This window comes from Pristiophorus japonicus, chromosome 23 (assembly GCF_044704955.1).
Source record: "Pristiophorus japonicus isolate sPriJap1 chromosome 23, sPriJap1.hap1, whole genome shotgun sequence".
Classification (NCBI taxonomy): domain Eukaryota; kingdom Metazoa; phylum Chordata; class Chondrichthyes; family Pristiophoridae; genus Pristiophorus; species Pristiophorus japonicus.
In genome coordinates, this window is record NC_091999.1 from 22,405,568 (window position 1) to 22,428,722 (window position 23,155).

At 46.7% G+C, this 23,155-nt stretch overlaps 1 protein-coding gene across 2 annotated transcripts in view; it reads right to left on the reverse strand.

Annotated features, from left to right (window-relative positions):
* Positions 1 to 847: 847 nt before the first annotated feature.
* The window catches only part of LOC139235319 (zinc finger protein 229-like), a 30,804-nt gene continuing 8,496 nt past the window's right edge, over positions 848 to 23,155 (reverse strand). The window contains exons 1-2 of one of the 2 annotated variants that reach the window (XM_070866467.1): positions 5,120 to 5,212; positions 848 to 2,521 (exon numbers count right to left, since the gene is read on the reverse strand). In XM_070866467.1, the coding sequence (XP_070722568.1) occupies positions 1,063 to 2,157 (1,095 nt within the window). In that variant the 5' untranslated portion in view covers positions 2,158 to 2,521; positions 5,120 to 5,212 and the 3' untranslated portion in view covers positions 848 to 1,062. Of the gene's footprint in view, positions 2,522 to 5,119; positions 5,213 to 23,155 lie in introns of those variants that run through there. The other variant, XR_011588454.1, reaches the window with a different exon arrangement.

A 23,155-nucleotide genomic window follows, 5' to 3' on the forward strand; every position in this document is an offset into this window, starting at 1 on the left:
GGGTAATATATCAACATGGATATGGGATTGCCAAACTAACAGAAAACAGAGAGTCCGGATAAATGGGTCATTTTCAGGTTGGCAAACAGTAACTAGTGGGGTGCCGCAGTGATAATTACTGGGGCCTCAACTAATTACAATTTATATTAATGATTTGAATGAAGGGACCGAGTGTAACATTTGCCGATGGTACAAAGATAGGTGGGAAAGCAAGTTGTGAGGAGGACGCAAAAGAATCTACAAAGGGATATAGATAGGTTCAATGAGTGGGCAAAAGTCTAGCAGATGGACTATAATGTGGTAAAATATCAGGTGATTTACTTTGGTAGGAAAAAAAAAGCAAATTATTATTTAGATGTGGACGATTATAAAATGCTTTTATACAGAGAGATCTGGGGATTCTTGTACATGAAACTCAAAAAGTTTGCATGCAGGTACAGCATTAATCAGGAAGGCAAACTGAATGCTGGCCTTTATTGCAAAGGGGATGGAATCTAAAAGTAGAGAAGTACTGCTACAACTGTAAGACCACACCTGGGCTACTGCGCACAGTTTTGGTCTGGACTTGTCTCCATTCTCGTGCCGAGATGATTGATACACCCAGATGGGAAGGACAACATTTGGGTACACTGATTCCCCACCAATTCCCATTCCCCTTCTTTCTGGTGGATATGGAGGGGCCACTGTGTGTAATAGGCAAGTCATTAAGAATTGTCAGCAAGCTATTTCCAATTGGAGATTATATTCAGTGGAAACTTTCACACACTATTGTAGATTTTGTACCAAAGATCAATTTAGGATTAAAGTAAAAGTTCATAATTTTATTGCAAACTAAATTTCCGTTGAGAGTTGCTGAATTAAGGGTTAAGATAACCCAGAGTGTTTCTTAAATGGACACTGCAGCCCCGAGAACACAATCAGCAATATATCCAGAATATTAAAGTCCAGCCCAGTTATATGGTTATTAACATCAGCAGAGACAAACCCCAACTGTCCGAATGAACATGGTTCAGTCGGGATGTGATTAACAGCCTCAATAACAACAGAATCCAACTCCTGCAGTCACTTGTGAACTCGCTGGTGTCTCAGTAGGGTGGATGATGTAGTGAATCCCTTCCCGCACTCAGAGCAGGTGAACGGCCTCTCCCCAGTGTGTACTCGCTGGTGTGTCAGCAGGTGTGATGACTGAGTGAATCCCTTCCCACATTCAGAGCAAGTGAATGGCCTCTCCCCAGTGTGTACTCGCTGGTGTGACTGCAGGTGGGATGACTGAGTGAATCTCTTCCCACACTCAGAACAAGTGAATGGCCTCGCCCCAGTGTGAACTCGCTGATGTGTCAGCAGCGTGGATGAACAAGTGAATCCCTTCCCGCACTCAGAGCAGGTGAACGGCCTCACCCCAGTGTGAACTCGCTGGTGTGTCAGAAGGCGGGATGACCGAGTGAATCCCTTACCGCACTCAGAGCAGGTGAATGGCCTCTCCCCAGTGTGAACTCGATGGTGTTTCAGCAGGTAGGATGACGTAGTGGATCCCTTCCCACACTCAGAGTCGGTGCACGGCCTCTCCCCAGTGTGAACTCGCTGGTGTGTCAGCAGGATGGATGACTGAGTGAATCCCTTCCCACACTCAGAGCAGGTGAATGGCCTCTCCCCAGTTTGAACTCGCTGGTGTGTCAGCAGGTGGGATGAACAAGTGAATCCCTTCCCACACTCATAGCAGGTGAATGGTCTCTCCCCAGTGTGAACTCGCTGGTGTGTCAGCAGGTGGGATGAACAAGTGAATCCCTTCCCACACTCAAAGCAGGTGAACGGCCTCTCCCCAGAGTGAACTCGCTGGTGTTTCAGCAGGTTGGATGAACAAGTGAATCCCTTCCCACACTCCGAGCAGGTGAACGGCCTCTCCCCAGTGTGAACTCGCTGGTGTTTCAGCAGGTCGGATGATGCAGTGAATCCCTTCCCACACTCCGAGCAGGTGAACGGCCTCTCCCCAGTGTGAACTCGCTGGTGCGTCAGCAGGCTGGATGATACAGTGAATCCCTTCCCACACACAGGGCAGGTGAACGGCCTCTCCCCAGTGTGACTGCGTTGATGAATTTCCAGCACAGATGGTGATCTGAATCCCTTCCAACAGTCCCCACATTTCCATGGTTTCTCCATGGTGCGGGTATCCTTGTGACTCTGGACGGTTGGACGATCAGTTGAAGCCTCGCCCACACACACACAACACGTTTACAGTTTCTTCCCGCTGTGAATTGTGTGATGTTTCTTCAGGCTGTGTAACTGGTTAAAGGTCTTTCCACAGGCAGTGCCCTGGAACACTCACTCGGGTGTGTGTGTCTCGGTGCTTTTCCAGTCACACAGATATTTGAAATCTTTTTACACAGACAGAACAGACAAACATTTCTCCTTCCACTTTCAAAGGCCGATGATATTCAGGTCCTGATGAATCGATTGACTCCGTCAGAGTTTGACGCGATGTTTGGTTTGTGTTTCCTGTCTGAAAATCTCCCCTTCTAATACGCTGTAAAAGGAGATAACAAAACTCATCACTGTCAGTACAAGACACAAATTCAGGATAGATACATATAGTTTGCATGGAACATTCTTTCCTCTCTTGTTCTTCCAAAGCTGTAAATCCCTGTCCCACACATTGTCCCTCCTGCTGTGCTGAAATACGAATCAACACACATTTCTGGCCTGTTTCTCCTCCACTCCCAGTTTTCAACACCAATTCTGGTTGGCTTCAGTTCTACATTCAATGGTTCCTGTCCCTCTCCTCCACTGAAGGTGCTGACTCTGGCTGGGTTCAGTTCTACACTCACTGGTTCCCTTCCCCTGAAGGTACTGACTCTGGCTGGGTTCAGTTCGACACACATTGGTTCCGTTCCCCTGAAGGTACTGACTCTGGCTGGGTTCAGTACTACACTCATTGGTTCCCTTCCCCTGAAGGTACTGACTCTGGCTGGGTTCAGTTCTACAGTCACTGGTTCCCTTCCCCTGAAGGTACTGACTCTGGCTGGGTTCAGTTCTGCACTCATTGGTTCCCTTCCCCTGAAGGTACTGACTCTGGCTGGGTTCAGTTCTACACTCACTGGTTCCCTTCCCCTGAAGGTACTGACTCTGGCTGGGTTCAGTTCTACACTCATTGGTTCCCTTCCCCTGAAGGTGCTGACTCTGGCTGGGTTCAGTTCTACACTCACTGGTTCCCCTCCCCTGAAGGTACTGACTCTGGCTGGGTTCAGTTCTACACTCACTGGTTCCCCTCCCCTGAAGGTACTGACTCTGGCTGGGTTCAGTTCTACAGTCACTGGTTCCCTTCCCCTGAAGGTACTGACTCTGGCTGGGTTCAGTTCGGGACACAGACATCATTCACTTTGTTTCCTGCATGAAGATGGCCACGCACGCACTGTGCTGCTCAGTGAATCAAAATGACGGCGTGAACATGCCTTCCTGCACCAAGATGGCCACCGTTAGCCTGGGCCTGTGACCGGGAGAAAGCCCCGAAGCTGCAAACGCCGATATTCCGGTTATTATTCCGGGTTTGTGGCGGGCACCGGTTGTTCATGAAGCCTCCTTGGCTCCCCACTGGTCCATTACTCCGCTCCGTCCCGCTGAAAAGCACACTTCTTAGGAGCCTGTACAAAATGTGTCACCTCCGCCATTACACGCACCGCGCATGCTCCAAACACAGCCAGATCGCGCCTGCGCACTGAGCTCCTGTAGTCTGGGTGCGGCTCATTCTCCCCCGCGGCGCATGCTGGGTACATACGACTATGAGAAATAGGAGCAGGAGTGGGCCACCCGGACCCTCGAGCATACTCCCCATTCAATAAGGTCATGGCTGGTCTGATCATGGACTCGGCTCCATTCCCTGCCCGCTCCCCAGAGCCCTTCACTCCCTTACCACACCTGCAGTATTGTGCACTGTTTTGGTCTCCTTCTCTAAGTAAGGATAGGCTTGCCTTGCTTAGATACAGAGTAAAGCTTCCTCAACACTATCCCACTAGACATTCCAAGGTGAGATATGGAGATATACAAGAAACCCCAGATCCCTCTGTATAACAGTATTTTGTAATCGTCCATTTAAATAATAATTTGCTTTGTTATTTTTCCTACCAAAGGAGATCACCTGACATTTTACCACATTGTCGTCCATCTGCCAGATTTTTGCCCACTCATTGAGCCTGTCTATATCCCTTTGTAGATTCTTTGCATCCTCCTCACAACTTGCTTTCCCACCTATCTTTGTATCATGAATAATTTGGTTGCGTTACACTCGGTCCCTTCATCCAAGTCATTAATATAAATTATAATTGTTGAGGCCCCAGCACTGATCCCTGCGGCACCCCACTAGTTACAGTTTGCCAAACTGAAAATGACCCATTTATCCCGACTCTGTTTTGTGTGTTACCCAATCCTCGATCCATGCTGATATATTACCGACAACCCCGTGAGCACTTAGCCTGTGCAGTAACCTTATCGAATACTTTCTGGAAATCCAAATATACATCAACGGGTTGTCCTTTATCCACTCTGCTAGTTACATCTTCAAACAACTCCAGCAAATTTGTCAAATATGATTTCCCTTTCATAAAACCATGCTGACTCTGCTTGACTGCAATATGATTTTCTAAATGTCCTGCTGCTACTTCCTAAATGATGGACTCCAGTATTTTCCCATTGACAGATGGTAGACTAACTGGTCTATAGTTTCCTGCTTTCTGTCTCCCTCCTTTCTTAAATAGGGATGTTACATTTGCAGTTTTCCAGTCCACTGGGACCTCTCCAAAATTCAGGGAATTTTGGTAGATTACAACCAGTGCATCCACTTCTTTTAAGACCCTGGGATGCATGCCATCAGGTCCAGGAGACTTGTCCACCTTTAATCCCATTAGTTTGCTTCCTACTTTATCTCGAGTGATTCTTTTCAGGTCCCCACCCCCCACAATAACTCCTTTAACAACTATTGGGATGCTTTTAGTGTCCTCTACTGTGAAGACCGATAGAAAATATCTGTACAAAGTCTCTTCCATTTCCGTGTTTCCCATGATTAATTCTCCAGTCTCATCTTCTAAGGGACCAACGTTTACTTCAGCGACTCGTTTCTTTTTTTACATACCTGTTGAAGCTCTTACTGTCTGTTTTTATATTTCTTACTAGTTTGATCTCGTATGCTATCATCTCTGTCTTTCTTATTATTCGTCCTCCTTCGCTGGTTTCTAAACATTTCTCAATCCTCTGGCCTTCCACTGTCCTTCGCAACATTGTATGTTTTTTTTTCAATTTGATATCATCCTTTACTTCCTTCGTTAACCAGGGATGGTTCATCCTTCTCTTAGCATCTTTATTTCTCTGCTGAGATTATGAAATATCTCATTAAATGTTTGTCACTGCATTTCTAGTCTTACCCTTGAACATATTTTCCCAGTCCACTTGGTGTCAGTGACAAGGATTGGTTTATATCACATGGGAGGAGATCGGTGTCAGTGACTGTGGAATTGGTTCAACCTTCTTTGACCTGACCAAGGCCTTTGACACTGTCAACCGTGAGGGATTATCGGATGTACTTTTCAAATTTGGCTGTCCTCTAAAATGTGTCACCATCCTCCACTTGCTTGGTGATAACATGCAAGCTGTGATCCTGAGCAATGGATCCACCACAGACCCAATTCATGTACGGACCGGGGTGAAGCAAGGCTGTGTCACTGCACACACGCTCTTCTCCATCTTCCTTGCTGCATTGCTACATCTCACCGTCAGTAAACTTCCTGCTGGAGTGGAGATAATCTACAGAATAAATGGGAAACTGTTCAACCTCCATCGCCTTCAGACTAGATCCAAGGTCGTGCCATCCTCTGTCATCGAATTACAATATGCAGATGATGCTTGTGTCTGCGCTCACTCAGAGGACGAGCTCTAAACCATCGTCAACACATTCACCGTAGTGTCTGAGAGCATAGGCCTTACACTAAACATCTCCATAAAAGAAAGGTGCTCTATCAACCTGCCCCCGCCACACAGCACTGCCCTTCACCCCCACCCCACCCCGGATGATCAAAATCCACGATGAGGCCTTTGGTAAAATGGTCCATTTTTCATACCTCGAGAGCCTCCTGTCAACAAGGGCACATATCAATGACTAGGTCCAACACCACCTTCTGTGTGTCAGCACAGCCTTCGGTCGCCTAAGGCATAGAGTGTTTGAAGACCAGAACCGTAAAACCGGCACAAAGCTCATGGTCTACCGAGCAGTAGTGATACCTGCCCTCAGACACGCTTCTCAGACATGGACTATGTACAGCAGGCACATCAAAGCACTGGAGAAATAACATCAACGCTGCCTCCAGAATATCCTGCAAATCCATTGGCAGGATAGACACACCAACTTCTGTTCTCGCACAGACCAACATCCTCAGCATTGAAGCATTGACCTCGCTCGATCAGCTACGATGGATGGGACACATCGTCCACATGCCCGATACGAGACTCCCAAAGCAAGCACTCTACTTGGAGCTTCAACATGGCAAGCGAGCCCCGGGGGGCAGAGGAAACGCTTCAAGGACACCCTCAAGGCCTCCTTGAAGTTCAACATCCCCGCCGACACCTGGGAATCCCTGGCCCAAGATCGCTCAAAGTGGAAGAGAATAATCCGTGAGGGCGTCGAACACTTCGAGTCTCTCCACCTGGAGCAAGCGAAGACCAAGCGCTGACAGTGGGAGGAGCACATGACAACCCAAGCACTTCAACAAACCGGCACTTCAACCAATGTATTTTCAACCACCGTCTGTCCAACCTGCGACAGAGACTGTAGCTCCTGCATTGGACTTAACAGACATCTGAGACCTCATTTGTAATATGGAAGACAGGAGGAGATTGGTGTCAGTGACTGTGGGGTGGGTTTATATCAGACAGGAGGGGATTGGGATCAGTGACTGTGGGGTGGGTTTATATCAGACAGGAGGGGATTGGTGTCAGTGACTGTGGGGTGGGTTTATATCAGACAGGAGGAGATTGGTGTCAGTGACTGTGGGGTGGGTTTATATCAGACAGGAGGAGATTGGTGTCAGTGACTGTGGGGTGGGTTTATATCAGACAGGAGGGGATTGGTGTCAGTGACTGTGGGGTGGGTTTATATCAGACAGGATGGGATTGGTGTCAGTGACTGTGGGGTGGGTTTATATCAGACAGGAGGGGATTGGTGTCAGTGACTGTGGGGTGGGTTTATATCAGACAGGAGGGGATTGGTGTCAGTGACTGTGGAGTGGGTTTATATCAGACAGGTGACATTGAATCATAGCAGTTTACAACACAGAAGGAAGCCATTTGGACCACTGTGTCTGTGTGGCTGAAAAACAGCTATCCAGCCGAATCCCACTTTCCAGCTCTTGGTTCATAGCCCTGTACGTTACGGCACTTCCAGTGCGTATCCAAGTACTTTGGCAAATGCGATGAGGGTTCCTGCCTCTACTATTCTTTCAGGCAGTAAGTTCCAGACTCTGGAGGTTATGCTCGGACCGTGTCAAACACTAGTTAGACCACAGCTAGAGTATTCGCACAGTCTGGTCACCACAGTGCAGGAAATATGTGATGCACTGGAGAGGGTACAGATGAGATTTACCTGGACTGGACTGAAGAATTTTAGCTGAAGAATGTTAAGATGGGCTGGTGTTGTTTTCTTTGGAATGGAGGAGGTTGAGGGTGGAACTGTGTACAAAATTATGAGGGTCCCAGATGGAGTGGATAGGAAGGACATAAGAACATAAGGACAAATAAATAGCAGGAGTAGGCCATCGGACCCCTCGAGCCCGCTCCGCCATTCAATAAGATCATGGCTGATCTGATCTTGGTCCCAACTCCACTTCCCTGCACTCTCGCATGAACTGTCGACTCCCTTATCGATCAAAAATCTGTCTATCTCCACCTTAATTATGTTCAATGACCCAGCCTCCACAGTTCTCTCGGGTAGAGAATTCGAAAGATTCGCCACCCTCTGGGAGATGAAATTAATCCTCATTTCCATTTTAAATGGACAACCCCTTATTCTGAAACTATGCACCCTAGTTCTAGTTACCCTCACGAGGGGAAACATCCTCTCTGCATCGACTCTGTCAAACCCCCTCAGCATCTTATACATTTCAATATCACCTCTCAGTCTTCTAAACTCCAATGAGTATAGGCCCAACCTGCTCAATCTATCTTCATATGACAACCCCTTCACCTCAGGAATCAACCTTGTGAACCTTCTCTGAACTGACCTATTTCCCTTCGCAGAGAGGTCAATAACCAGGGGGCACAGATTTAAAGTAATTGGTAGAAGGATTAGAGGGGAATTGAGCAGAAACTTTTCACCCAGAGGGTGGTGGGGGTCTGGAACTCACTGCCTGAAAGGGTGGTAGAGGCAGAAACCCTCACCACATTTGAAACATACTTGGATGTGCACTGGAAGTGTCATAACCCAAAGGCTGTGGAGCAAGAGCTGGAAAGTGGGATTAGGCTGGATAGCTCTTTTTTGACCGGTACAGACACAGTGGGCCGAATGGCCTCCTTCTGTGCTGTAAATGTCTACGATTCTGTGGTAGTTGAAATCCCCGACTATTGCTGCCCTATTGGTTTTGGACTTCTCAGAAACCTTCCTCCATATTTGCTTTTCTATCTCCCTCTGACTGTTTATAGTACACTCCCAACATTGTGATTGGCCCGCTTTTGTTCATCAGTTCAACACATATGGCCTCATTTGATGATCCTTCCAACATCTCATCCCTCCTCACTGCTGTAACAACACCTCAGCTTATCTGCCTTATCCCCTAGACTTCTTGCATTGAAGTATATACCATTAAGCACGGCCAAACTCCTTTGTTGTCGATTTTCTAGCCTTCGAAACTCATTTACGAATTTTCTGCTCCCATTTCCAAGCTTTGCTTCTCTCCCTCCTGAATCTGCGCTTAGGTTCCCATCCCCCTGCCAAGCAAGTTTAAACCCTCCCCAACAGCATTAGCAAACCCCCGGGAGGATAATGGTAGGGGCCCTGTTGAGGTGTGACCTTATCCGGCTTGTACAGTCCCCAGCCCCTCAGGAATCTGTCTGTTCACCCTCGCCCCTCAGAATATCCTGCAGCCTCTCAATGAAATCCTTGACCCTGGCACCAGGAAGACAACCTACCATCCTGGAGTTATGTCAGTGGCCGCAGAAAGACCTGTCTGTTCCTGTAACTATTAAAACCCCTTTCACTATTGCCTACCTGACCTTGCCCTTCCCCCCGTTCCGTACAGTTGAGCCACCCATGATGCCTTGGACTTGGCTCTGGCTGTACTCCCTGAGGAACCACCAGTACAGAGAGTGAGATGTATTGAGAGGTGTCCTGCATTACCTGCCTGGTCCTCCATGTCTGTCTGGGCAGTCACCCATTCCCTCTCTGCCTGCACACTCTTATGCTGCGAGGTGACGACCCCCTGAAAGGTGCTATCCACGTAGCTCTCAGCCTCGCGGATGCAGTGACACTCGCTGCTGCTCAAGCTCCGAAACCCGGAGATCGAGCTCCTCCAGATGACGACACTTATTGCACACGTACTTGAACAGGACACGAGAAGCGTGGTTGTTCCACAATGACAGGGTTTCATCTGTTTAAACAAAAACAATTCCACTGTTATTCCCTGAAATAATCCCCACTGCCTGGCCTGAATGAATCCATGTCATTCCCAAACGCTGCAATGTTTGCTGCACCTCACAGGGTTCCATCTCTTTAAATGCACTCCCCCAGCCAAAGTGCCTTGCCCCAGTCCCAGTACATTCCTCCCCCAGTCCTGTTTCTCAGCACCACCTGCATGGAATGATTCGGGGGGAGCGGGGGCTAGACAGTGGGAGGGGCTTGTCGCCTGTCGGTCACAAAGTGCAGAACCAATAGTTCCTTTGGGTTAATAAACCCCAGGAGGCGGGGGGAGGGTTACACAGCCCGAGTGCAGATCCAGTCCCGAGTGACAACACTCCGCACCATCCGCTTCACACACACCCAGGCTCGGGCCCAGGCCACCAATCACAGCCCGCAGTTCCAGGCCCAGCACACCCTATTGGGCCAGCACAAAAGACCCAGTATAAACCGAGACAGGGTCTAGTGTAATATAAACAGGGACAGAGTCTAGTGTAATATAAACTGTAGAAGGAAACAATCCATGTCCTAGGTTAAAGGAAGGGTTAAGTTCGCTTTTGCTGATTCTGTAGAATTCACGGAGCTAGAGAAAATTACCGAAACTTATCAGCCTCAAAGAACAGAATGTTGTATATACATGACTGTCTGGTCTTTTCATGAGTTTCCAGATACCTTGTTTATCAGCATAGGGACAGAGAGAAACTATGCAAGAAACAGATAAAGTGTGCCTACCGGGGTGAACTTTGTACTCACAGTTTCGTATGAATAATGCTCATGTATAATAGATACAATGTTTATGTGTGGCGAGTTGCAGATAAAATTCCTGTTTCAACTATATAAAGATAAACCGAGGTTGCTTGTAAAATTCAGAGTTCTGCCTTGGTGTGGACTAAGCAGGCTCTCCGAGATATTTCGTTAGTTTTAGAAATAAACTTCTCTCGAAGCTCATCTCTGAACGCCTCCGCCTGAGTTAATTTAACTTAGAAATTTCCTCGACAGTTTCTGGCATAGTCGGCAGGATCTCTGATAACGAGATCCAAAAAGAACTAAATTTAACTTTTTAAAAAAAAAGAAGAGGAATTTTAAAGCACCTTCCTAGCTGAAAGGAGGAAGGTGCCTGGGCAGTCTTAGTTAAAAAGGACGAGCCGCCGAGATCCCCAGGGGAGGGGTTGAGGCATAAGGTAGCTACCGTAAAGAAGCTAAAGTAACAAAAAGGCAAAAGGAGACCCCGAGCTGAGCAGAAAAGAGAACACCGGTGAGCGCTTTGTAAAATACTGTATATTTTGTAGGCGTGTACTAAACTCTCATTTCAGAAAGGATCGTGGGACATAACACCCGGACAAATGGGAAACGGCTCTAGTCGAGCAGAGCGCTCGCGCCCAGCTCCTAGAAAAGGAAAGAAAGACGATGCCTCGACTGAAAAAATGAAATTAGATCCTCAAACCGAGAAAAGAATCCATAAGGTAGTAAAGCAACGAGAGAAGGTAGGAGATCCCATTGTGCCGCCCGGCTCACCGGCAGACACTGTAATTAAAGAAACAGGAGACGACAGATACGTGGTAACGTTTAGTAGCGATTTGTACGGTTGGTCTGATGGGGATTGGCCACATGCAGGAAGTTTTAAGTTATCCTTGATAGAGGAATGGAGAAAAGTAACCAAAGAAGGAGAGGGAGATCCTACTTGGGATAAGGACTACATGGAAAACTGTTTTAAAAAATGGACAGAGGTTGCCAAAAGGCATCAACCCCCCAAAAGTAAACCGGAAGAAAAAGAAAAACGAAAAGGTGGAAAACCTCCCTCTTACAGTCCTCCGGGTTTTCCTATCCCCTCAGCACCAGCAGTAGGACTTTACCCCCATATAGAACCCCCAAAACAAGATAGTTGGCAGGAAATGAGAGAAATAATTGCGGCCCATAGAAATCAAGCTCCGAGGGAACTAGCAGCCCCTCCGGATCAGCCACCTAATGGAGGACCCGGTGGAGGAGATCCGGGAGCATCAGGATCAGGGGAAGCCGAAGCAGTAGAGGGAGGGGTAGCAAACCAGGACACAGGGAGGAGAGGTCCTCACCAAACAAGGCAACAAACGGCAAAAGAAGCCGCCGACTCTAGTTCCCAAACCCCCGTTGGCCAAAATCCTAGGGTAATGGTAGGAACTACAGCAGTCCTGAAACTCTGGTCTCCCGGAGAAGCCAGAGATATGATCTCGGCCGCCCCGAATCCGGTAAAAAGACCAATAGTTTTTCACAACCGGCTTGAGCAGACATGTACAATTTACAATCCACTCCCAGGAGATGTTAAATTATTATTGTAAGCAGCCTATGGGTCTTCCTGGCAGGGGGTAAAAGATATGTTCCCTATACCCGCCGGTGAAAACGGAGATTGGCGAAAAAATGATGAGGAAGAAGGAAATGAGTCCCGGGAACATTGGTTGCAACACAGGGGCAAGGATGCCATATTAAAGGGAGCTAAAAAGCACGGAGATATAGGGGAAGTCACCCGCTGCTTGCAGAAGGCGGAAGAATCAATGATAGGCTTCGCAGGCAGATGGAGAAATAGTTGGGAGGAACATGCAGGAATACCTATGGATCAAAATGAACCTTTGGCAGTACAAACCTTGTTAAATTGTATGTTGCCACAACACGCGAGAACCTATAAAATAAAGGTTTTGGACTGGCAAGGAAAAAGTTGGAAAGAGACAATTACAGTACTAGCTAATATGGATAGGGAGGGACTATTCACCTGTAAAGACAATGAGGCCAAAACGACAGGTCAATACTATCAGCAAAAAGGAAGAGGGTACACACAAAATAATAAAGGAGGGTTTGGGGGACAAGGACGTGGAAGGGGAAGAGGACAGTGGCCCCAACGAAATCGATCCCAAGATGAGTGTAGAAATTGCGGAAGAAAAGGGCATTGGGCCCGGGATTGCAGATGCCCCCCGAAACAGGGTGGAGGATTGAAAGGGGGTTTCCCCGAACCTCCACCTCCCTTGGCCCCTCAGTTTTCATTCTCTAACCCCAACCTGCACCAATCAGCATAGGGATGCCCCGGAGGCTTAGTGGTACAAGCGGCAGCCCTCCGCTTATCAGCAGACAAAGAAGAAAACCCTCTAGCAGTAGTAAAAGTGGGAAACACTTGTGAAGTTCCTGGTGGATACCGGTGCTACTATGTCTTCTGTACCACCCTCTGTGGGACTACCTGTAAGCAACACCACCGTCTTAAGTTTGGGCGTGGCCGGTATCCCCATGAAATAATTTTTATGTGAACCTACCAGATTGATCATTGAAGGACAACAAGTTAATGACGAGGCTTTGATAGTCTCTAAAACAGCGCGTCTCCCTTTATTAGGAAGGCAGATTTTATGCAAACTAGGAGCCACAATTTATTGTACACAAGAGGGAATGTTCATGGAACTCCCACCTAATAAAATCCATCAGTTCCTCAAGGGGATTGAGGGAGAAAAGAGGGAAGATAATGAAGAAAAGGCTACCCTCTATTATTGGCAGTTGAATAGCAACTCCTATTTCCCTTTGATACATGAAATTATACAAAACTTAAAAACTAAATTCGACTCTAATACCGAAGAATTGATGTATATAATTTTAACAAGCTTTGAGGCAGTTCAGCTTCACTGTACAGCCTGGTACACTCGACAAAAAGCTGAAACTTACCAGTGCTTAATACAGCCCTTTCTAAATAAAGAAGAAATAATAGAAGCTACACCCCGCATTTATTTCGGACCAGAAGGATTAGGGGTAGCCATGAATTTGACACCCTTACAGCAGAAGCGGTTTAAAGAAGAGAACTCGACACCCCATCTGACATTGGCTGTAAAACCGCCAGCGAAACCCAAAGATATGGGTCCGATGATTGTAGAAATTGAAAAGGAGAAACAGCAACCAGGCTATCGACCTTGGGCAGTAATAGAATTACAGAATGTTCAGATAGAATTCATCGCCTGCACCAGGGGGATTCTCTGGTGGAAGGGTAAGGGTCATGCCTCCACTTTTAAAAAACAGCAGCCCGCTGAACACCCAAGCCCTAAGCTGCCAATGCATTGAATCAAGTATCTTCTGAACTTTGGGCAAAACATAAGAATCATGTTGGACAAGTATGCTCTGCAGTACCCCATCGGGTACAGCTAATAAAGAATGCCGTGTTACCAAGCATTAAGCAGTACAGACTGCCTCCAGAGGCAGAAGATGGGATAAAGCCAGTCATTTCTGCATTGTTGGAACAAGGAGTTCTAGAAAAGACACAGAGCCCATGTAACACACCGATACTGCCCATACCAAAGGTTAATAGGCCGAATGAGTGGAGATTTGTGCAAGATCTGAGAGCTATTAACAAGATAGTAGTCCCTATCACCCCTGTGGTGCCGGACACCAACATTATATTATCTGCTATCCCACCAACAGCAACTGTCTTTACGGTGATAGATCTGTGTTCAGCCTTTTTCTCCATCCCACTAAGTCAGGAGAGTCAGTATCTGTTTGCCTTCACCTACAAGAAACAGCAGTACACCTGGACCAGGTTGCCCCAAGGGTATACAGAAAGCCCCGCTGTCTGTGCAGCAGCAGTAAAGAGAGACCTCGAAGACTGTACCTTATCAGACCAGTCCGTACTGCTGCAGTATGCGGAAGACTTGCTTGTGGCTTCCAGCCACGGATATAGGTGTATGCAAGACTCCCTGAAACTATTACAACACCTGTGTGAAAGAGGGCATCGAGTGTCGTTACAAAAGTTACAGTTTTGTCAGACTCAAGTCCAGTACCTGGGTTTTATCATATCTCATGGGCAAAGGCAGCTCGGACCAGAAAGAATTCAGATAATTCAAAGAGCCACCATACCTAAGACAAAGAAGGATATCTTGTCATTTTTGGGGATGGTTGGGTACTGTAGACAATGGATCCCTGATTATCGGGAATGGGATGCTGCTCTAAATGATGCCCCACCCAAGGTGGAATGGACCCCCGAGAGAGAAGCATTTAAACAGTTAAAGAAAGCGATCACTAATGCCCCGGCGTTGGGACTTCCGAATTATGGAAAACCTTTTCAAATGTATGTGAATGAAAAAGGAGGATTTGCAACAGCCGTACTGACCCAAGAACACGGTGGGGGAAATAGACCAGTGGCTTATTATTCGGTTTTGCTGCCTCCAGTGGTAAGGGGAATGCCAGCATGTCTACGTGCTGTAGCTGCTACTGCAGTCATGGTGGAGAAGTCGGTACCTATTGTTTTGGACTATCCATGTACTGTCATAACAGCCCACGCTGTGTTATTACTGTTGAATTCCGCTGCCACACAACACTTTACAGCGTCTCGAAGAACAGGTTATGAAGTATTACTACTGTCACACCCTAATTACACCTTTCGACGCGCACCGGTAGTAAACCCAGCCACTTTCCTTCCTACTACTGACATAGAAGATCCAGACCAGCATGATTGTCTATTAACAGTGCAAGTAGCCACCTTATCAAGACCAGACTTGCTCACAGAACCTACGGACAATCCTGATCTCATTCTGTATACAGATGGATCATCGTACAGGCCGTCAGATGATTTACTTTTGACAGGCTATGCAATTGTAAACCCCCTTGAAATGGTCAAAGCATTTGCCCTGCCTCCCGGAACCTCGGCTCAGGCTGCTGAATTGTTTGCCCTCACCAGAGCTTGTATAATAGCAAAAGATCAAACTGCCAATATCTATACTGATTCTAGGTATGCATTTGGTGTGGTCCATGATTTTGGGCAACTATGGAAAAACAGAGGCTTTATCACCTCTGGAGGAAAGCATGTTAAGCACTCTCAACTGGTGCTTAATCTATTAGACGCCATTCAGTTGCCAAGTAAGGTAGCCGTTATCAAATGTGCAGCTCACACAACCGGTGAGGATGACGTGTCGGTAGGAAATAGGAGGGCTGACGAGGCAGCCAAACAGGCCGCTTCGGTAGAGGCAGACTGCCTTCAAGCAGTCTCAGTCTCCCCTCCACAGACACTAGACATCCAACTACTTAAAACAGCCCAACAAGTTACTATGCAGGAAAGAAGGACTTGGGAAAACCAGGGTTGTTTTCTGAGAAACAACATTTGATATCACCCTGATGGGCGAACTGTTTGCCCTAGGTCTCTATTCTTGCCCCTGTCTCGACTGGCACACGGTCAGGCTCACATGGGCAAGGGAGGGATGATACATGCTATTAATGCACAGTGGTATGCACCAGGAATATCAGTAATAATTGAGAAAGTTGCTAGAACATGCCAAATTTGTCAACAAAATAACAGAGGTAAAACACCTGCTGAATATGATCATCTACCCCAACCTAGTATGCCCTTTGAAAATTTGCAAATTGATTTTGTCCACATGCCTCCAGTATCAGGTTTTAAGTACCTATTGGTGATAATAGACATGTTCACAAGGTGGGTAGAAGCGTACGCCACTAGGAGAGACGATGCCCGAACAGTAGTAAAGATTCTATTTAAAGGAACAGTACCAAGATATGGGATACCTATGGGAATCAATAGTGATAGGTGAACACACTTCACAGGAAAGATAGTGCAAAATCTTGCAGAAGCATTAGGATTCCAGTGGAAGTTCCATCTCCCATATCAACCACAGTCCTCGGGAATGGTAGAGAGAGCGAATGGGATAGTAAAATCTACCCTCACCAAGGTATGTCAGGAAACAGGATTAAAATGGCCAGATGCCTTACCATTGGTACTGCATACAATGAGAAACCAAAGAAACCGAAATACTGGTTTGACACCACATGAAGCCTTGTTGGGAAGACCAATGCCTACCGGCGTAAAACCACCATTGTTGGCTGAAAAAATAGCATTAATTTGGAATGATGAAAAATCACTAAAGTATGCTCAGGCCATGTGTGAAATAGCAAGGAGTCTGCATGAACAAATAAAGCAGACACAGGTGCCCCCGTCGGAAGGAAATATGCACCCTTTATGCCTGGAGATCAAGTGTTGGTAAAAACATTAAACAAAGAATTCTTTTCTCCTAGGTGGAAAGGACCATATCAGATAATTCTCACAACACGAACCGCGCTGAAGTTGGCAAAGCACCCGAACTGGGTGCATGCAACCCGCTGTAAATATTATTTTCCCGACAAAATACAGACAAAAGAAAAGGCATTGAACCAGGACATACTACGATTGCCTGACTAAGAAACAGGCCATCTTCTCGCTGAAGAACTGTACCTGCTCTTGTATTAAATATTTGGACTTGAAAGTACTGCCCAATAGTTCAGGAACAGATTATAACGACTTAATTCAAGAGTGGTATAGAAACAAACAAGAAAGGGAAGATGGGAAGGGATTCTCGGAAAAATTATAAATGGACGTTAGGTATACTGATCATTTTAGCGACAGGGAACTCCCGGCAGGAGGTAGAGGTCCTAAAAGAAGGAAGAGTATGGAAGGGAAATATGGTATGGGAAAGCAGTAATAGTGCAAGGCGGCAAGGAAATTTTATATGCCCAGTAGGCCAAAGTTGTAAAGTAGGGAATTTTACGGCACGATGTGAGGCATGCGGAATGAAGGAAGAAAGAGGGGAATTCCAATTTATATTGGGGAAAGGGTATCAGTTGTTCATAGAATACCAGGCCGATGTGTGGATGAAGTGTACCCGGAGCACAGGAAAAAACAAGAGATGGGGGGACATAGGAGGGCCGAACGAGAGAAAAGACTTCCTCCGTCATTCATTTACAAGTATGGTAGATGGGCAGCGGATGTTGTGCATGAATAACACCCCGGTGAATGGAGGAGACCCATTCGTGGTAAAATGGTCAGTAAAAGAATCCGGCCACCCAGAAGACCGGGACCCGGGACATTTAAAAAGGATACTGACCACTTGCATCCCAGTGGTAAGATCCCCAGGTGTATTAAATCTAACAATAAGAATTAAATATCCCCCAAAGAAAGAAGATGGTTGCCACACAACCAGTGTTAAGGTATCTTTTGAAAAAGAAAGACCCCAAAGAAAGAAACGGGATGTGTTAGGGACTGTGTTAGGCGGAGTGGGAGCAGGAATAGGAGCATTAAACACTATGGATAATGAGGCCCTACAAAATAAAATCAAGGTCATCGGAGGACTGATAGGGGAAGATATAAAGATCAGAAATGCCTGGGATGAAGGTTTACAGCAATTACAGATATCAGGTTACGTCATAAATGAAATGACACTGAGATTGCAGAAATTGGACCGAATGAAATCTGTGTGACAGGAAGCTAATCTGTCTATCTGGATGGAATTCTATATAGGCCCCCCATTAATACATGCGTGAGAGGAGTATACACCTTGTATGACCCTGAAGAAAAAATAACTTATACCTTTGGGCAGTGGCAAAATGTAGAAAAATACCTGTCTGTGCATAGGATTGACCCCCTACCCCCTATAATTAATTTGACCAGACTGCACAATTTGATACGTAATGACAAGCAAATTGAGGAAGCTCTGTCTAAACGAGACAGAGACATCCACCAATGGCCATACACCACATAGTCATCATGGGGGCAGTTCTGCTTGTGTTTTTGATAATCATTTGTGCAATGTGGATGAAATTGAAAAAATTAATTGGTCAAGAAATGGACCTAGTATCCCGCGTGGAAAGAAAAAGTGTGTTCATAAAAGAAAGGTTAAATCGCATAGAAGAAAATGCCTTGAAATGCGACCCTACCCTGAAGGGTATGAACCCCCTTTTAAACATGAAAAGAATATGAAAGTGTGTTGATCTGGAAAAGATCAACAAGGAGGGAGTTGTGGAAGAAAACAATCCATGTCCTAGGTTAAAGGAAGGGTTAAGTTCGCTTTTGCTGATTCTGTAGAATTCACGGAGCTAGAGAAAATTACCGAAACTTATCAGCCTCAAAGAACAGAATGTTGTATATACATGACTGTCTGGTCTTTGCATGAGTTTCCAGATACCTTGTTTATCAGCATAGGGACAGAGAGAAACTATGCAAGAAACAGATAAAGTGTGCCTACCGGGGTGAACTTTGGACTCACAGTTTCGTATGAATAATGCTCATGTATAATAGATACAATGTTTATGTGTGGCGAGTTGCAGATAAAATTCCTGTTTCAACTGTATAAAGATAAACCGAGGTTGCTTGTAAAATTCAGAGTTCTGCCTTGGTGTGGACTAAGCAGGCTCTCCGAGATATTTCGTTAGTTTTAGAAATAAACTTCTCTCGAAGCTCATCTCTGAACGCCTCCGCCTGAGTTAATTTAACTTAGAAATTTCCTCGACATAAACAGAGACAGGGATAAGTGTAATATAAACAGAGACAGGGCCTAGTGTAATATAAACAGAGACAGGGCCTAGTGTAATATAAACAGAGACAGGGTCGAGTGTAATATAAACAGAGACAGGGTCGAGTGTAATATAAACGGAGACAGGGCCTAGTGTAATATAAACGGAGACAGGGTCTAGTGTAATATAAACAGAGACAGGGTCGAGTGTAATATAAACATAGACAGGGTCCAGTGTAATATAAACAGAGACAGGGTACAGGGTAATATAAACAGAGACAGGGCCTAGTGTAATATAAACAGAGACAGGGTCGAGTGTAATATAAACATAGACAGGGTCCAGTGTAATAGAAACAGAGATAGGGTCTAGTGTAATATAAACAGAGACAGGGCCCAGTGTGATATAAACAGAGACAGGGTCTAGTGTAATATAAACAGAGACAGGGTCTAGTGTAATATAAACAGAGACAGGGCCTAGTGTAATATAAACAGAGACAGGGCCCAGTGTGATATAAACAGAGACAGCGTCTAGTGTCATATAAACAGAGACAGGGTCCAGGGTAATATAAACAGAGACAGGGTCTAGTGTAATATAAACAGAGACAGGGTCTAGTATAATATAAACAGAGACAGGGTCCAGGGTAATATAAACAGGGATAGGGCCCAGTGTAATATAAACAGAGACAGGGTCTAGTGTAATATAAACAGAGACAGGATCTAGTGTAATATAAACCGAGACAGGGTCTAGTGTAATATAAACCGAGCCAGGGTCCACTGTAATATAAACAGAGACAGGGTCTAGTGTAATATAAACAGAGACAGGGTCCAGTGTAATATAAACAGAGACAGGGCCCAGTGTAATATAAACAGAGACAGGGTCTCGTGTAATATAAACAGAGACAGGGCCCAGTGTAATATAAACAGAGACAGGGTCTAGTGTCATATAAACAGAGACAGGGTCTCGTGTAATATAAACAGAGACAGGGTCTCGTGTAATATAAACAGAGACAGGGCCCAGTGTAATATAAACAGAGACAGGGCCCAGTGTAATATAAACAGAGACAGGGTGTAGTGTAATATAAACAGAGACAGGGCCCAGTGTAATATAAACAGAGACAGGGTCTAGTGTAATATAAACAGAGACAGGATCTAGTGTAATATAAAGAGATACAGGATCTGGTGTAATATAAACAGAGACAGGGTCCAGTGTAATATAAACAGAGACAGGGTCTGGTGCACTAATAACTGACACAAGGCCTAGTTTTACATTCGAAACAAGTCTTTAATATTGAAATAATTTTTTGGCAATAATAATTGAGAGGTGTTAGTGTCACACTAACAGAAGCCTTTAACACTTTAACAATACCAGAAACATTCTCTATAGAATACAAGAGACACAATCTACGGTTATAATAATAGAGGTGTGCACTCGAACTTGAACTACAGGGGCAGGTTATTTTCAGGTCTAATGCAACAATTCCAGAGACAGGGTCTGGAGTAATAACAGCAAATGCATGGCCCACTGTGAGAGTAACAAAGACAGTGTTTGATCCAATAATAACAGAGGCAGACTCTCGTGTAATACTGAACACAATGCTGGATCGAGTGTGATGGTCACACAGGCAGTGTCTCGTGCAACAAAACAAAGATTGGGTCTCCTCTAATAGTGTGTGCAAGTCAGGGCCTATTACTGGAACCTCATTCACCCATCCCCCTGTGCTCACTGACCTACATTGGCTCCTGGTTAAGCAACGCCTCGATTTTAAAATTCTAATCTTTGGTTTCAAAACTCTCCATGGCCTCGCCCCTCCCTATCTCTGTAAACTCTTACAGACCCACCACCCTCTGAGTTTCCTGTACTCCTCCAAATCTGTCCTTGCCCATCCCTGATTTTAATCGCCCCACCATTGGTGGCCGTGTCTTCAGCTGCCGAAGCTCTAAGCTCTGGAATTCCCCCTAAACCTCCACCTCCTCTTTCAAGGTTCTTTTTAAAAACTACCTCTTCGATCAACCTTTTGGGAATCTGTCCTGATATCTTTCTCTGTGGCTCTGTGTCAAAAATGTTTTCTTATTGATATCGATCGTGTTAAGCACCGTGAGATGTTTCATTGCATTAAAGGCGCTATATTAATGTAAGTTCTGGTTGCAACAAATGCTTTGCCGAATGTCTGATAAGAGAGTCAAGGCCCACTGCAGTATGAATGTGTGGGTCAGTGTAATAACACCGGCACGGTCTAGTGTAACGGGAACAGGGAACAGACCCTGTCAGCCTTGGCTCAGTGGTAGCACTCTCGGCCGAGTGAGGGTTCAATTCCCAATCCAGAGCCCGAGCACATCATCTAGGCCCAGACTCCAGGTGCCAGTACAGAGGGAGTGCTGCACTGTCAGAGGTGCCGTCTTTCAGATGAGACATTAAACCGATACACTGTCTAGATTTTAAGTTGGGTTTAAAAGATCCCACAGTCACGATTCAGAGGAAGAACAGGCGGAGTTCATCCCGGTGACCTGGGTAATGTGTATCCCTCAACTTACATCACTGAGAACGGATTGTCTTGTCACCATTACACGGCTGTTTGTGGGATCCTGCTGTGCACAAATAGGCTGCTCCATTTCCTACATTACATCTCCTCCCCAAAACCCCCTCACCCCAACCCCTCCTTCACCCCTACTCTCAAACCCCCCTCACCCCAACCCCTCCTTCACCCCGACTCTCCAACCCCCCTCACCCCTACTCTCCAACCCCCCTCACCCCATCCCCTCCTTCACCCCTACTCTCCAACCCCCCTCACCCCTACTCTCAAACCCCCCTCACCCCAACCCCTCCTTCACCCCTACTCTCCAACCCCCCTCACCCCTACCCCTCCTTCACCCCTACTCTCCAACCCCCCTCGCCCCAACCCCTCCTTCACCCCTACTCTCCAACCCCCCTCACCCCATCCCCTCCTTCACCCCTATTCTCCAACTCCCCTCACCCCCGGTCCCCCTCCTTCACCCCTACTCCCGGCCCCTCTTGTGTCTTGAACTGCCTTCACTGTAATGGAAACTGACAATTGGAACCGGTCAGGATTTGAACAATATTTACAACAGATTCGAGATGTTCTGAGAGTCGGTATCTTTCTCTATTCTGCCCACTCGAGGAGTTGGATGACCACCTTTATCCTGTGAATATAGAGCTGGAGTATTGGGTCGTGATGTATTCACTAGTTCATCCTGTTGACTCTAAATATTGAGTCTTGTGGTTTCAGACACCAGATAATCAAGCTCAGGACACCAGACTGACTTTAACTGACGTTATTAACAGCAATGCAAACATACAGACAGTATAGTTACCGGATCCAGAGAACAGCGATAATGGAGTGGGTTCCCAGGGCTCCTCTCCCCAGGTGTGTCTAACAAGCTGCGGATACACTGGCAATATTTATACTGAACTTGTTTGCTACATTCCTGATCTGACCCTGCTCAAACCATAACCACAAGGATATCGGTGCATGGTTCTGCCTGTGACCACAAGGCTGTGTCACTGTCACACACAGATACCGTTTCCTTGTTTCACATCTCCATACAAACACCATCACTTCACACATCCCCTTTCTACACAATTACAGCCGCCATGAGCAAGAACATGAGCCACATTAAACTACACAAACATTTCATAACAGCAAAGGTTAAACTGGGATAACTGTTCAGTTATTTTCTGTTCAGGCAAATTGCAGAACAATCCAGCAGCTCACCAGCACCTTTACAGCATCTCATCGGCCGACAGGCTTTCATTAAGTCGGGGTCGTCGGTGGGAGGGGGGGGTAGGGGCCGTTGCAGGGGGGGTGGGCGAGCGTGAGGGTCTGGGGGTGGGGGGGGACGTGAGGTTGGGGGGGCGTGAGGGTCTGGGGGTGGGGGGGGCGTGAGGGTCTGGGGGTGGGGGGGGCGTGAGGGTTTGGGGTGGGGTGGCGTGAGGGTCTGGAGGTGGGGGGACGTGAGGTGGGTGGGCGTGAGGGTCTGGGGGTGGGGGGGGCGTGAGGGTCTGGGGGTGGGGGGGGCGTGAGGGTTTGGGGTGGGGGGGCGTGAGGGTCTGGGGGTGGGGGGACGTGAGGTGGGTGGGCGTGAGGGTCTGGGGGTGGGTGGGCGTGAGGGTCTGGGGGTGGGGGGGGCGTGAGGGTTTGGGGTGGGGGGGCGTGAGGGTCTGGGGGTGGGGGGACGTGAGGTGGGTGGGCGTGAGGGTCTGGGGGTGGGGGGATGCGTGAGTGGTCTC